At 38.6% G+C, this 13835-nt stretch overlaps 2 protein-coding genes across 5 annotated transcripts in view; one reads left to right on the plus strand and one right to left on the minus strand.

Moving 5' to 3' along the window:
- The first annotated feature begins 141 nt into the window (after window positions 1-141).
- On the plus strand, window positions 142-8722 carry fam98a (family with sequence similarity 98 member A). Its single transcript, XM_067455583.1, has 8 exons — window positions 142-273; window positions 1042-1190; window positions 4865-4999; window positions 5242-5417; window positions 6422-6502; window positions 6603-6719; window positions 6846-7013; window positions 7330-8722. The coding sequence occupies exons 1-8, from the start codon at window positions 233-235 to the stop codon at window positions 8017-8019; spliced, it is 1557 nt and encodes a 518-aa protein (XP_067311684.1). The 5' UTR covers window positions 142-232; the 3' UTR covers window positions 8020-8722.
- Window positions 8723-8767: 45 nt separating this feature from the next.
- The window catches only part of rasgrp3 (RAS guanyl releasing protein 3 (calcium and DAG-regulated)), a 45192-nt gene continuing 40124 nt past the window's right edge, over window positions 8768-13835 (minus strand). For all 4 annotated transcript variants that reach the window (XM_067455581.1, XM_067455579.1, XM_067455580.1 and 1 more), the window contains one exon: window positions 8768-12491. In XM_067455581.1, coding sequence (XP_067311682.1) covers window positions 12483-12491 — 9 coding nt within the window. In that variant the 3' untranslated portion in view covers window positions 8768-12482. The remainder of the gene's footprint in view (window positions 12492-13835) is intronic.

The following is a 13835-nucleotide window of genomic DNA, read 5'->3' on the forward strand; positions in this document are numbered from 1 at the left end:
ATGGACTTTAGGCAATATTCAATAAATTATTATTTTTTTATTATGATTAATTATATAATTTAATTTAAAAAAATTAAAGATAATTTGTGTGGCTAAAAAGTACATTTCGTACAGACTGTGCAGATTTGTGGAAATATAATCCGGCATATTTACGGTCTGCAAAAAGAAGAAGGACCCCATTATGCCAACCTAGCATTGCAGTCATTACGGCTGCTAGAGGGAGTGATTTACAATGGAGTTTACCGATATTCTTGATTCTTTGGAGGACCTGGGGTAGGTTAATCAACCCTCCCTTTATAATCTCTCCCGCTTTATCACCCAGTTTGATTTGAATGGCATAAATCTGAGCTCGTGCACGCATGCCTCTGCACGCCGGTGTTCTGCATGATCTGAGAACACAGAAACGCTTCCCCCATTATGAACTGCTGCTGATTCATTCTGCTTTAAGTTGTTCGTTTCAAATATTTTGTACTCCGTGATCTGTTTCCTGTTACATTATATCAGAGCTGCGGTTATTGGCTCATGTTTTTAACAGCATGATTCTATGATCAATGACTTGATTGGGCCGTGCAGCGTCAGCAGTGCTCAAATATCTAAAATATCTCCAGTGCCATTAATAGCCTGAATCATCATGGCCTAAATGAACACACCCGTCAACACATTTCCAGCTCCCAAAGTGTCAGACGAGTTTACAAGAACTTCAAGTCCATAGACTGTTCTAGAATCAGTGTAGAAATGGTAGGGATGGATGGGTTTTTGTATAAGAATGAGGACCTTGGCTTCAGATATAATAGATATATTATTTGTATGCTATTTGAGGACCATAACTAACCATTGTATAATGTTGTATCTTTTCTTAATTTGAAGCATTTCGTATTTTTGCTAAGATGTTAGACATTTCATCATTCTAATGTAAACATCATTGGTTTAGTTCACGGTCTCCCAAAAAGCACAGGAAGTTCAAAATGACCCAGGACTGTCTCGAAATGCAAACATAGTCAAATAAATTGCTCAGAACAGTGTGTATGTTTGTGTTTGCAGATACCAGGGGCCACTCCTAGAGGACGGAACTCTTGAGACTGCGGTGACTGGTGGTGCTGCATCTCCAGAGTTCACTAAACTGTGTGCCTGGCTTGTGTCTGAGCTGAAGCTCTATTGCAAACTAGAGGAGAATGTGCATGCGACCAACTGTGAGTGTGATCACGCACACAATATAATCCTATGGCAGGGGTTTTCAAACTGGGGTCCGACAACAACATTTTGTCCTGTGTCGGCCCCCGTAACTTCTCGAACCCATTGGGCCACTGAATCCGCATTAACGACAACAGTTGGGGCATCAGCCTTAGTCCTAATGGGTTGTTATCATAGCTATCCAAATCCAGTGTTCTGTATTTTCCGTACGTGAGTATTTGTTGTAGCTGGCTATATAAAAAAAAAAAAAAAAAAAAAAGTTGTGTACTGTGCTAATTAATTGAGATTTCTTACAGCTCTTACAGGTTGTTGGCTTTGTTTGTTTCGTTGCTTCTATTGCTCTACCCTTTTTTGTGAGTCGCTTTGGATAAAAGCGTCTGCTAAATGATTAAATGTAAATGTCTATGTGCTTCGAAAGGGAGGGGTGAGAGGGTGATTGCAATTCACACCCTCACCGCCAGATGCTGCTAAAATTCACACACTGCCCCTTTAAAGGTGCCCTAGAATGAATTGAAACAATATGCTAAATTTTTCTCTGATATCTACATAGAGGGTATGTGGCTTATTTAAGGGCAAAACATTTTTTTTTTCAGGGCAAAGATACAGTTTTAGAGGTCCATTTACAATCCTATAAATTTTTCCTAGGATGAAATGCTCTGTTTTTGCCTTATTTGGAAAGGTCATGAATATTAATGTTGAGCTCTGCTCTGATTGGCTTATTTCAGCAGCTCACACACACTGTTTAAACAATCAGAAATATAATCACTACTTGCTGCTTGCAGATATAGTTGGAACGTCCCCTGCACAGCCTGGAACATGACATTTGTGTCCATGAGAGCGACCGTTTTTGTGATCCTCGAGTGACGCATGTCCCTGCAGTCCCGATGATTCGGCTCCCGTCAGATCCGCCTGACATGAACATGTTCGGACAGATGCAAATGTTGGGGGCGTACATATTAATGATCCCAGCGATTGCGTCACAGTTGGCGTTATGTTGAGAATAGGCCTGTCGCGATAGTCGATAAATCAATTAATCGCACGAGAAAAAAAATGAGCTTGATAATTTTTCCGGCCTCGATAATTGCCATTTGCATGCTTTTGTTTTCCTCCTGTGTCTCGTTGACTGCGCGCGCCTTGTCTGTTTAGGGAGGTGTTTATACTGCAGACCGGGTGCGGCGTGATGAGACGTCATTCTCGTCCAGAAGAATCGTCTGGAACTCGTGGCTCTTCGGTTGCAGACCCACACGCAATGTCACGGAATTTGATGTGCACAACGCCAAGCGAAATGGGGTTTCGCGCACTCCGCGTCGATGTCATTTTTGCCTCGCGCTCGAGCGGACGCATCGTGTATAAATGAGGCTTAAAGCTACACTGAAGTTTGATAAACGCAAGTTAATTCTTCAGTTCAATCTTTGTGTGCTAAAAAGGCACATAAGTTCCTGTAGAGATAGCAATACACATTCTCCTTTTTTTGCCAAATAAATGAAAAGCATGTCATCAAGAGATGGCATGTCATCAAGAGACTAGCTTTCCTCAGAAATGGTCAAGTTCAGTTTGTGCATGATTAAGGGGGTCGCACACCGGACGCGGAGCTCGGCGGCGCGCCACGTCTTTAAAATTCGAACACATTGTTTTCAATGAGTGTACGCACACCGGTGGCAGCATTCGGCGCCTGTCCGCAGCGACTCAGGAAGTTGTTCTAAATCCTGCCGCGCCACAGAGCGCCATTTCAAGGCTTTATATTAAAAGTATATTATCGTTAAGGTATACTGATTTCAACCTTTGCTACAAGACACATTTGTTTTACATTCTGAGTTCAACAGCTTGAATAAAGTCTAAACATATTTTGGGGAAATGTATAATAAACGTAGCCTTTTAAAATGTGCGTGTCCGGTGTGCGATACCTGAGACGCTGCGCCGCACGCCGCCGAGCTCCGCGTCCGGTGTGCGACCCCCTTTAGGCTATGATATAACATTTTTTTTAATACTGTATCCTAAATTGTGGATAATTAATATATCATATGCTGAAGTACATTTCTGGATTAAAATTTAAAAAAACAACAAGTACTGTACTGAACGGAAAACTGTGCCCCTAAAACCGTGATACGAACCGAACTGTGGGTTTTGTGAACCGTGCCGCCCCTAATATGCACCTAAAACACAATCATCCGTTGCGGCTTTCATCCATTTTATTTATTGTTTTTGGTACTTATTTAAATGCATTTTTTAAACAGACTGAGAGTCCATGCTTTTATTGTTTTCGGTTGTTTTGTTCATTTATTGTGGTTATTTAAAATGTTTTCCATTTTTAGTGTTAAAGTCTTTTGAAATTAAAGTTTATTGATCTTTGAAAAGGTGTACCTGCATTTTTATTACATTATCATTATTTTAAATGAAAATGGTCTCAGAACGACAATATTATCGTTTATCACAATAATTTCTTGGCCAATTTATCGTCCAGCAAAATTTATCGTGACAGGCCAAGCACTTATTTTTCCTTGGTGTTTTTCATGCACAAGATTTACATAAGAAGGAGGAGGCAATGGTGTTTGAGACTCACAGTATGTGATGTCCATGTACTGAACTCTTATTATTTCACCAATGTTAATTCCATTTTTCATTCTAGGGCACCTTTAATGGAATGTAATTCATTTGAAATGACTGTTTTATTACAACAATTTTTTCTTTGTACAGATGACAATATTATTAAAATGATCCTTAATCACACGGATTTGTGAAAATGACTAAATAGCTATATTTGACATCGCCACCTACTTGTCTAGCATGCATGTTTGTAAAGAAAGATTACACGCCTGCGCACACATTTTTTTTACTACAGAGCACTCTCACCAAACATGCATCTATAGACTAAACATGCACGTGCATAAATACCTGTTTTTACAGATTCACTTTTTTGTAAATGAGACGATAAAGGTATTGTTTTCAAAAACTTGCACTATGAAACCTATTTGCACTATTTGTGCAAAAAGTGTGTAATTTGTTTTATTTAAAAAAAAGGCATTTTTGTTTTTTAATTTTGAATACTGATAGATCTCAAAAATAAGTACTCAAGTACTGGGGAGCAGGACGTTTCCATTGCGATTAATTAAATATTTTAATTAACACCATTATGAAAATTAATGTTGACAAATATAAATATAACATGAAAATATGTTGATTAAAATATGAAAAAAGGATGTATAAAAGTTTTTGAAAAAATAAATTGACACATCTTGAGATTAATCTGTGTGAATCACAGAGATTCACAGAGAGGGATGTGTGTGAATGGTAAATATGCATTCACACACATCCCGTAAAGATCCAAGACACATGATATGACTTAAGAATTTGACGTGTAATGTCTCTGTAGCGCCTTAAGACTTCACTTTATCAGGGGAAAAAAGAAATGTATATATTTTAGGTCATGACAATCATCATTTTCATGATCGATCGACACTATCCTGTCCAAGTATCCATTTCTAAAATTAATGTCCAAAATGCAGATGTTTTTAGTTTAAAATGGTTGTAAACGACCACAGTCGTCCGGCTTCAGGCGTCATGCCTGCCCTGCACCACTCTATTGTTATGTTAGTACCATAGAGTTTAACCAAAACAAACCAAAATGCTAAATTCTTAGGATTAGTCTGATGTTGGTTTGGGTGTGCGTGCACAGGTCCGACCGAGGCTGAGGGGTTTCAGCTGGAGATGAGTGGTCTTTTATCTGAGCTGTGCTGTCCATATCCTGCTCTCATCACTGGAGAAGTCACCAAACGTCTGCTGAATGCAAACAACTGCCTGTTACTGCTAGGTATGGAAACACAATCATTCCTGCGCTTCTTTATAAAGCTTTGTTTTTTTTTTTTCAGGTTGTTAACCAGGCAACACTTCTAATTTATTTTTGATTAAGTTTAACTTGAAATTAACTGAAATTAAAATGAATAAAATGTATATTGACATAAAGCTAATAATATGTAACTAATTAACAATATCAAAAAAAACCTACAGTATCAATGACATCATTGTTTTTTCATACTCGCATCTTTCTTCCAGGCTTCTTGATCTCCGAGCTTGAATCGTCCAGGATGATCCTGGTGAACCATCCTCAGAAGAAGGTGCAGGAGAGTAATGTTTTCATAGAGCTGAAGGGCATCTGTATGGCTCTTGGCATGTCCAAACCTCCTGCCAACATCACCATGTTCCAGTTCTTCAGTGGGATTGAGAAAAAGGTCAGGTTTATTTACTGGTGATTGATTTATATTATTTTCTACATTTAATGCATGCCCGCATATTGGGTCACTAGTTCACACTGCACGATTTTAGCCCTGTTTTTGACTTGCCCAAAGGACTTGCGAAATCGCAGGCAAATAGGTGTTTGTTCAAGCAAGTGACAGTCACGCAGTGTCATTTATCAAAGAAGTGATCCGAGAGGATCGACGATGCCTATGAGATATTTGGCATGCTAAATATCTGGACCAGTGATTCAAAATCGTGCTGTGTAAAATGTTTTGACTGTTTTGAAACACTTTCACAAGTGAGTTCTATATTCTAGCTGATATTTTTAAGGCGACTGGTATTTTAGTTTTGCTTTATTGTTTCCATGGTAGTGCATCATGCTTTTCACATGACTCACCGCAGCCAAAATTGCCTGTATGTCAGATGTATCCCTTTTATTTCATTTTTTTATTCAAAATATTCACAAACATGCTTACTTTGTCATCAGCTATCTATTCCAATTCTCAAATACGCGTTAAGTGAGTGTTTTGTTGTTTAAACAACCTTTGTTGAACCTTTATAAATGATCTTGACATATAACGTGAGATGAGGGGCTCCATGTTTGTTCACGCCGCAGTTCAGAGTCCTGTCAGTTGGCTTTACATCACGTTAAAGGGATAGTTCACCCCAAAATTAAAATTCTGTCATCATTTACTAACCCTCAAGTTGTTCCAAACCTGTATGAGTTTGTAACCAAGCAGATTGAGCAACCATTGACTACCATAGTAGGGAAAAAACTACTATGATAGTCAATGGTTGCTCTATTGTCTTTGTTACAAACATTCTTCAACAACATAAGGGCAACTACATGGTAAGAGAATTTTAATGTTTGGGTGAACTATCCTTTTAAAGATGGCATAGAATATGTACTGCTCACATAAGAATGCATGTACACATTTATTAGTCATTTTTAGTTTGTACATTGAACATGTTCCAATTAAATGCAATTTTCCCTCAGCTGAAGGAAGCTTTGTCCAAGGTCTCATCATCTCATGTAGGAGAACCACTACTGAAGAAACCACTGGGTCCTGTTCATTGGGTAAGCTCTAGTTTTGATTTTCTAAAATAGCTAAATCAATCCTTTTAAATTGGAACACTGTGTTAAATGTTTTTATTGAAATGCCTTTTCTTAACTCTAGGAGAAAATTGAAGCAGTAAACCAAGCACTTGTGAATGAGTATGAAGTCAGAAGAAAGATGTTGCTGAAACGACTGGATGTGACCGTGCAATCTTTTGGCTGGTCAGAAAGAGCCAAGGTACCTGAATCATCCCTTTACTTTATATATAACATAAAACAAAAAGTTTATAGTGATTAAGCTATAAGAATGAGCAAAACTGTGGTTTGAGTGATATTTAAAATTACATTGCTTTATTCTGTACAGACACATGCTGATAAACTTTCGAAAGTGTACCAGCCTCTTCGTGTGGTGTTGGCTGCTAAAACCAAAGTTTCTGTGGCTCATCTGTTTGCTGCTAGAGAAGATTTATCAAAGATCCTGAGAACCAGCAGTGGTCACATCAGGGAGAAAACGGCATGTGCCATTAACAAGGTGTGTTGGTTTTAAATGTATTTTCATTCCAGTACACTGTTTTGCTGCTCAAGAAACATTTCTTATCAGTTGTGCTGTTTATTATTTTTGTGGAAACCGTGATAAGTTTTGTTTCAGGATTGTTTGAATAGAAAGTTTATAAGAACAGCATTTAATTGAAATAGATTTTTTTTAACAAGAGTCTTTACTGTCACTTTTGATACATTTAAGTCATGCTTGCTGAATAGAAGTATTAATTTCTTACTGACCCAAACTTTTGAACAGTAGTGTACATACTAGTGAGTTTATTATTCTTACGTTTATTTTTATATATTAGGTGCTGATGGGTCGTGTGCCTGATCGAGGAGGGAGACCCAATGAGATCGAACCCCCACCTCCGGAGATGCCTACGTGGCAGAAGCGGCAAGATGGTCCACAAGGGGGCGGTGGAGGACAGTACTACTCCGGTGGTGGAGGAAGAGGTGGTGGACGAGGTGGTTATGACCAGCAGCAGGGCGGCCGCGAAGGTCACGACAGAGGAGGGGGTGGCGGCAGAGGAGGGAGAGGAGACCACCGGGGGGGTAAAACTCAGGGGAACTGGCAGGACGGCTCTGGCGGAGGTGGATACCAGGGTCATTACCAGGATGGTGGATATCGAAGTGGTTACGGAGGAGGAGGAGGAGGAGGAGGAGGTGGCGGCGGCGGCTACCATGGAGGCCAGCAGGGGTCGGGATACCAAGGAGGAGGCCAGCAAGGTCCGGGGTATCAAGGAGGAGGCTACCAAGGCGGAGGTGGGAGTTTCCAGCACGAGGGCTACTATCAGGATGGAGGACGACACCAGGAGAGGGGTGGAAGGGGCGGTCGTGGGGGTAGAGGACGGGGAAGAGGAAGTGGGCAGGGAGGAGGATGGGGTGGAAGAGGAGGACAGAATTTTAATCAAGGCGGGCAGTTTGAGCAGTTCTTTCAGCAAGGTGGGCACCAGTATAACCAGGCTGGATTTGGCCAGGGAAGACAGTTTACTAGCTGAAAAAAGACAGTTACTGCAACCTACAGCTTCAAAGAGGGCCGCACAATTCCCTGAGGGTGGAAGACTGAGAGAGACGCAGACCTCTGAATGAGCAGATTACATCTCATCATTCCCATGGTGCCTCTGGAGTCTGCTTTACCGAGATTGCCTCTGAATGAACAATGTGCTTCTGCATGTGTACGGTTGGTCTAAACGGTTCTGCTTCCACCAGACAATTCGAACTACTTCACTTATTTAGAAGTGGGGGGTCGGTTCGCCAAAAAACCCCGGGATGAACTTTCTGTTGCTGGGTTTGTTTTCATCTTTCTTCCTCACTGATGATGATTGACATCGGTCGAGTCTACTGCCTGATTTTGCTGCCCAACTCTAAATCTGAAGAAGCCTTATCTTAGAGAAGCTTTGAAACTTTTGTTATTTTAGTTTTATTTATGGAATTGTTCTTTGACTTCATAAGTTCTCAATGTCCATCTGTTATTTCAACGATCAGCACTTGAAAAATGTTCTTTTTGGTCTCCCCCCAATGAAGTTTTGTTTAACTTGTGAGTAAACAGGTCCGTTGATTTCTTGACGCTCACATGTGAATGTTAATTTGCTGATGTGTGGAAACCCTGAAATTGGTTGACTGATGTGAATTGAGCTTTCTGCTGTTTTGGGAAACAACGTTTAAAGGTTTTGAATGATTAAATAAATCGTGAAGGAAAGAGCTCACTGTCAAACCATTTATTGTCAAAAACTGACGCGTTTTAAGTGAAGAGGATACGGTTTTTAATAGTTTTTGCATTATTGTCATTATGGCAGTAAATGTCAGCAGTTACAATGATGAAAACAACTTGAATACAAGGCTTCTACAGAAATGATGCAGATTCCCATGATGCAGTGGGATTGTGACATGCTTAGTAATACAGTGGCCACATGGGGGCGATAGACATCCATTTTAAATACTCGCAAAATGGGGCAGATCCAAAACATTTCAGTCACATTATCACAGTTTAAAACCAGTCATTAGGAGGCATTAAACACAAACTGTAGATTTGTTTAGAGAATGAAAGGTTTGAATAGTTGAGTGATTAGTCCATGCTATGGTAGTGTGTTTATTGAGGTTTTCCCATTTACATCAGGGGAATTCTAACAGTTGCAATAAAGGAATCATGGAACATGTGATGTATTCAATCATTAATCTCATTCCAGTCAAAGCAGACTTGGTTAAAATCTAATTCCAGTTTTCTATAAATACATTTAATACATTAACTTGTCAGACATACAAAATGTTTTCCAAATATTCCAGTCAAGATGGTAAAAGTCCATTGTTTAATATTCGGTTTTATGGGACAAGCTTATTTTCACTGGAAACCCTGAGATGCAGAGAGGACCTCTGCACACACAATTTCTTTTCTGTAAGGTTTTTACCAACGCTGAAATAAAGATAAGTGAGACCCTAACAGTATAAATGCACACCTTTTCCCAAAGCAGATCTGGCTGGCATTAATCTTAAACATGACCAGAAACATTCGTATCACTGCAGTCAATGCAGTAATGACAAGGAAGATCATTTTACTGCATTAACTGCAAGATTTATCAGTTTTTCAATGCATGATTCTTGAGTTCACAAAGCTTGTATTACGTAAAGATGTTTGCACAAGAAATTATGTTGATGCTCATAAGTAAAAAAAATAAATAAATAAAAAAAATGGTGCTCATGCACAATGATTTGGTCAAATTATATTTAAATCCTTTAATCAGTAATACTCACCTATCAGTCAGTGAAAGACAACAGGTGTATTACAAATCTCCCACAGGAGGTTCTCATAATCTAAGGCTCTAAACGATTGCTCAAATTTATAACGTTGACGGTATAGCTGGGCCAAAAAAAAAAAAAACCATTTTGAAGGTTGAAATGGTTACCCATGCCATGATAAAGGCTTTATATATTTGTCCTTAAATTCTCAAGTGCGTAGGCTTGATATGTTTTTGAGTTGACATTTTGAAGAAATTTGGTTTTGGTAGGCTACCTGTTAATTTCCATTGCATTGGGGGAAAAAGGCATTTCATTTCTCAAAACATAATTTTCATTTTTAGATGAACAGTCCCTTTTAGTACACGTTATATGCTACATCAGGTGTGTCCAATCCTGGTCCCTGAGAGTCACAGTCCTGGGCTGCGTTCCACTCCAAATTTGTATGCCCTACACTCACTAACTTCCCTCCATCTAGTGGGCTCAGATGTACGTCATTGCTTACGTTGCATGAGTGCTCAAACTGGTGGAACTCGTGTATACGGTTTAAATGAAACACACTAAGCTCATCACTTGGCATTCACTATGGAGCCGATTTTTTAAAATATTTTTTTAGGTATGAATGTTTTAAATACCATTCAATATGCATATAAGTTGTTGGGAAAAAAATATATAAAATCCTATTGTTAATATGAGCTGTAGGAGAAAAATGTAATTACACAAACAATCAATAGGATGACCGTATTGACTAAACATAAGGTAGCTTCAAGTATTATGTGGTTAAACCAAACTATAATTCATATATTACACTATTATGTGATTCATTCTTGAAATAATTAATATATCATGCACTATAAGTGTGAACTGCTGTGCCGTCACAATCGAGCTGAATTGTGGGATATAGTGCTACTTGAAGTGTACATCAGAGTAGACTCGCTCCCTCTGTCAAAATCTAAATTTCCTTTGCCCACTTGACAAAATTTAAATGGCAAGATGGTATTACTTTAAAATGGTGGCAGGGATTTCCCTGATAGGACGTTCTTGGGGACATTTGCAAGTGTATGTCTAAAAGCAAAGTGGAACGCACCCCTGCAGAGTTCATCTTCAACCCCAATTACACCACCAAACACCTGAACCAGCTCATCATGTTCTTACTAGGCATACTAGTAAACTTTCAGGCAGGTGAGTTGAGGCAATTTGGAGGTAAAATCTGCAGGACCGCTGCCCTCCAGGGCTGCGTTTGGACGCCTGTGTTTTGTTTTTTTAGCCCCTCTCTTCTGATCTCTGACACAATTCAAACACTGAGTAACACTCAAAAACATCAGACATAAACAGATGAAGCAGAATCAATGGCACACTATTGGAATGCTCTAAGGAGAATGACATTGGCAACAGGTACGTGCTCACAGTACTACGCATGAAGGTTTCAGGATATCATAAGCCACTGCCATCTAAACATTCATTCTGTAATCATTTACTCCCTCGCATGTTTTAAAACCATACAAATATTTCTTGTGTGAGCTGCTCTCTTATACAATAAAAGTCCTTAGCATCCAACAACTGTTTAACCTGTCCATATCTTGTGTCAAACCTTTCATAAGTTTTTAAGAGGAATAAACTGAAATTTAAGTTGTCTGACAATTGTTTTACACGGAAGAAAACATGTTTTGGGTTTCGTAAATAATGAGAGTGGTATGGGGCCTTTAATTGTGTTGCCAGAAGAACATCTAATCCTATAGGCTCAAAGACTATAATCACTGTTTGTCTTATATGACACGCAAACAGTCAGCAAAAAAATAATTGTGTGCAGTCTGTCCTATCTGAGCCCTTTGGGCTCTAGCTGAGCTGAAATATCTGTGCCAAACTTATTTCACAACATATGGTGCTGAAGGACGCTGCGTTGCCTTGGTGATGGACTTTCAATGGACTCATCTGGCACTAAGCAACAGAGGCCATACAAACAACAGGCCGATGGCACACCTGTATCTGCAGAATCCGTCATCTGATTTTTTTTTTATATATGAAGATCATTTCAAACTTATATGATCTATCAGTGTTACTAGGCAATACTGATGTTACTTCATGGACTCCAGTCTAGTTACCAAGCACAGGAGACACAAATTTTGGTGCAAACCAATCTTTGAAAGAGTGTAGATGTTTTTTATTATGTTTGGGGTCAACGTACCTTCCACTTCTGATCATAATGTGTTGCAGGGTAACACATTAATGTAGTGTTTGAACATCCTATCATACATAAGTTCATCTTTACCTCGATGCCATTTCCAACTTCAGACAACCTGAATATAATCATCTATTGTGTCCTTTTCATGTAGTGTTTCTGGAAAACAAAGACCAGAGCATGCGTTGAAACCACGTCAACCGCATACCTTAAATCCTCTCTCACACATTTATATACCGATGAATCGGTCACATCAGCTTTCAGTGATTCTCAGTTAGGTTTCCAACCTGTCTGTTACAGTCTGATACACAGGACAGCACAGCACAGTCACTCTCTGTTTAGTCCGAGACCTTTACTTTGATGCAACCCTTCCCCCAGTTCAGTCAGGCTGCTTGCCGCCCCTCTGTTGCTGCGGCTGTAGAAATAGTGGCCCTATTCCTGATCCACTGGAGGCATGAGGCACCTCAGCACAGCCCCTAGAGAGGAGAGCCCTCTGGGCCTTGGTCCTGACAGGCTCCAGGGTGTCCTGCATGGGCCCACCGAGCGGTCAAGTCAGCTGATCTGAAAACACACGGTGGGAGATCATGTAGACACCGGACTCATTTGTTTAGACAAAAAATAATGAATGCTTTTTGTGAAATTTGTGATCTCGATTCAAATACCCACGCCATCTCATCTTTTCCAACACACAGTATCCTTATTTCTGTTACAAAACACAGTGCAGTTGAGCTCTGTTGACATTTGACAACATAATGTAATAATGTGTAGCTTCGTTGCTCTGATTGGTTGTAGGTCTATCCAATTGAGGTCTTTCCTGGTTCGGTTGAAACACGCCCCATAATCACAGCCCAATGGAGCAGTTTCAGAGTCATATTCTGACTAGAATTAGGTATGACCACGTCAGGCTATCGTTACACCAATTAGTGGCAACAAATTTGTTTTTGTCACTGAATCATTCCTTCAAGAGAATGAAATTAATCCAATAATTGAAGTATTAATAAGTGAGTCATTGAATCACTCATTCAAACTGATTCCACCTATATTTAGTTAATCATGGTCTTAAACTTTGTTCATGATAAATCTTAAGAAAATGTCAATACTACTACTACTACTTATAATAATAATAATTATAATAATACATCAATAAATTAGTCATTCTGTTGTTGATTTTTCTTTAACCATGAGAACTTTTGCCACACAGTAGATCTTCAGAAAATAAACTCATTAAATTAAAATGTTTTAGTAATTTATTTTATTTATCTGATAAAAATGTAACCACATAGCATACATGACCCTTTGTGTTAAATAAATTAATATTTGTATTTATCAAGAATGCATTAAATTGATCAAAAGTGACAGTAAAGACATTTATAATGTTACAAAAATTCCATTTTAAAACATGCTGTTCTTTTGAACTTTTGAAATGTATCATGCTTTCAAAAATGATAATGATAAATGTTTCTTGAGCACAAATCAGCATATTACAATGATTTCTGAAGAATCATGGGACTGAAGATTGAAAACTCAGCTTTGCCATCACAGAAATAAAGTGCATTTTAATATTCAAATAGTTGTTTTTATTTATTTATTTACTGTATCTTTGATCAAATGAATGCCGCCTTAGTGGGTATAAGAGACTTTCTAAAAACACTTAATATTTTTTTTTTATTCTCTTAAATAGTTAAATCGTTTTTTGTAAATAAATCCATAACTGACACATAAAATGTTATTAAAGATAATTAAAAACAACAATTATTATTCTTATAAAAATAGTTTGATTGTAGTATTGTGGGTTTTATTTTTCCACTTAAAAAGGTTAAAAACCAAACCAACATGCTAAACAATTAAATATGCATATTCATAAACTGCTCACCTAAAAAATATATTCTGCATTGTAAGACTGAC

The sequence above is a fragment of the Pseudorasbora parva genome, chromosome 10 (assembly GCF_024679245.1).
Source record: "Pseudorasbora parva isolate DD20220531a chromosome 10, ASM2467924v1, whole genome shotgun sequence".
NCBI lineage: Eukaryota > Metazoa > Chordata > Actinopteri > Cypriniformes > Gobionidae > Pseudorasbora > Pseudorasbora parva.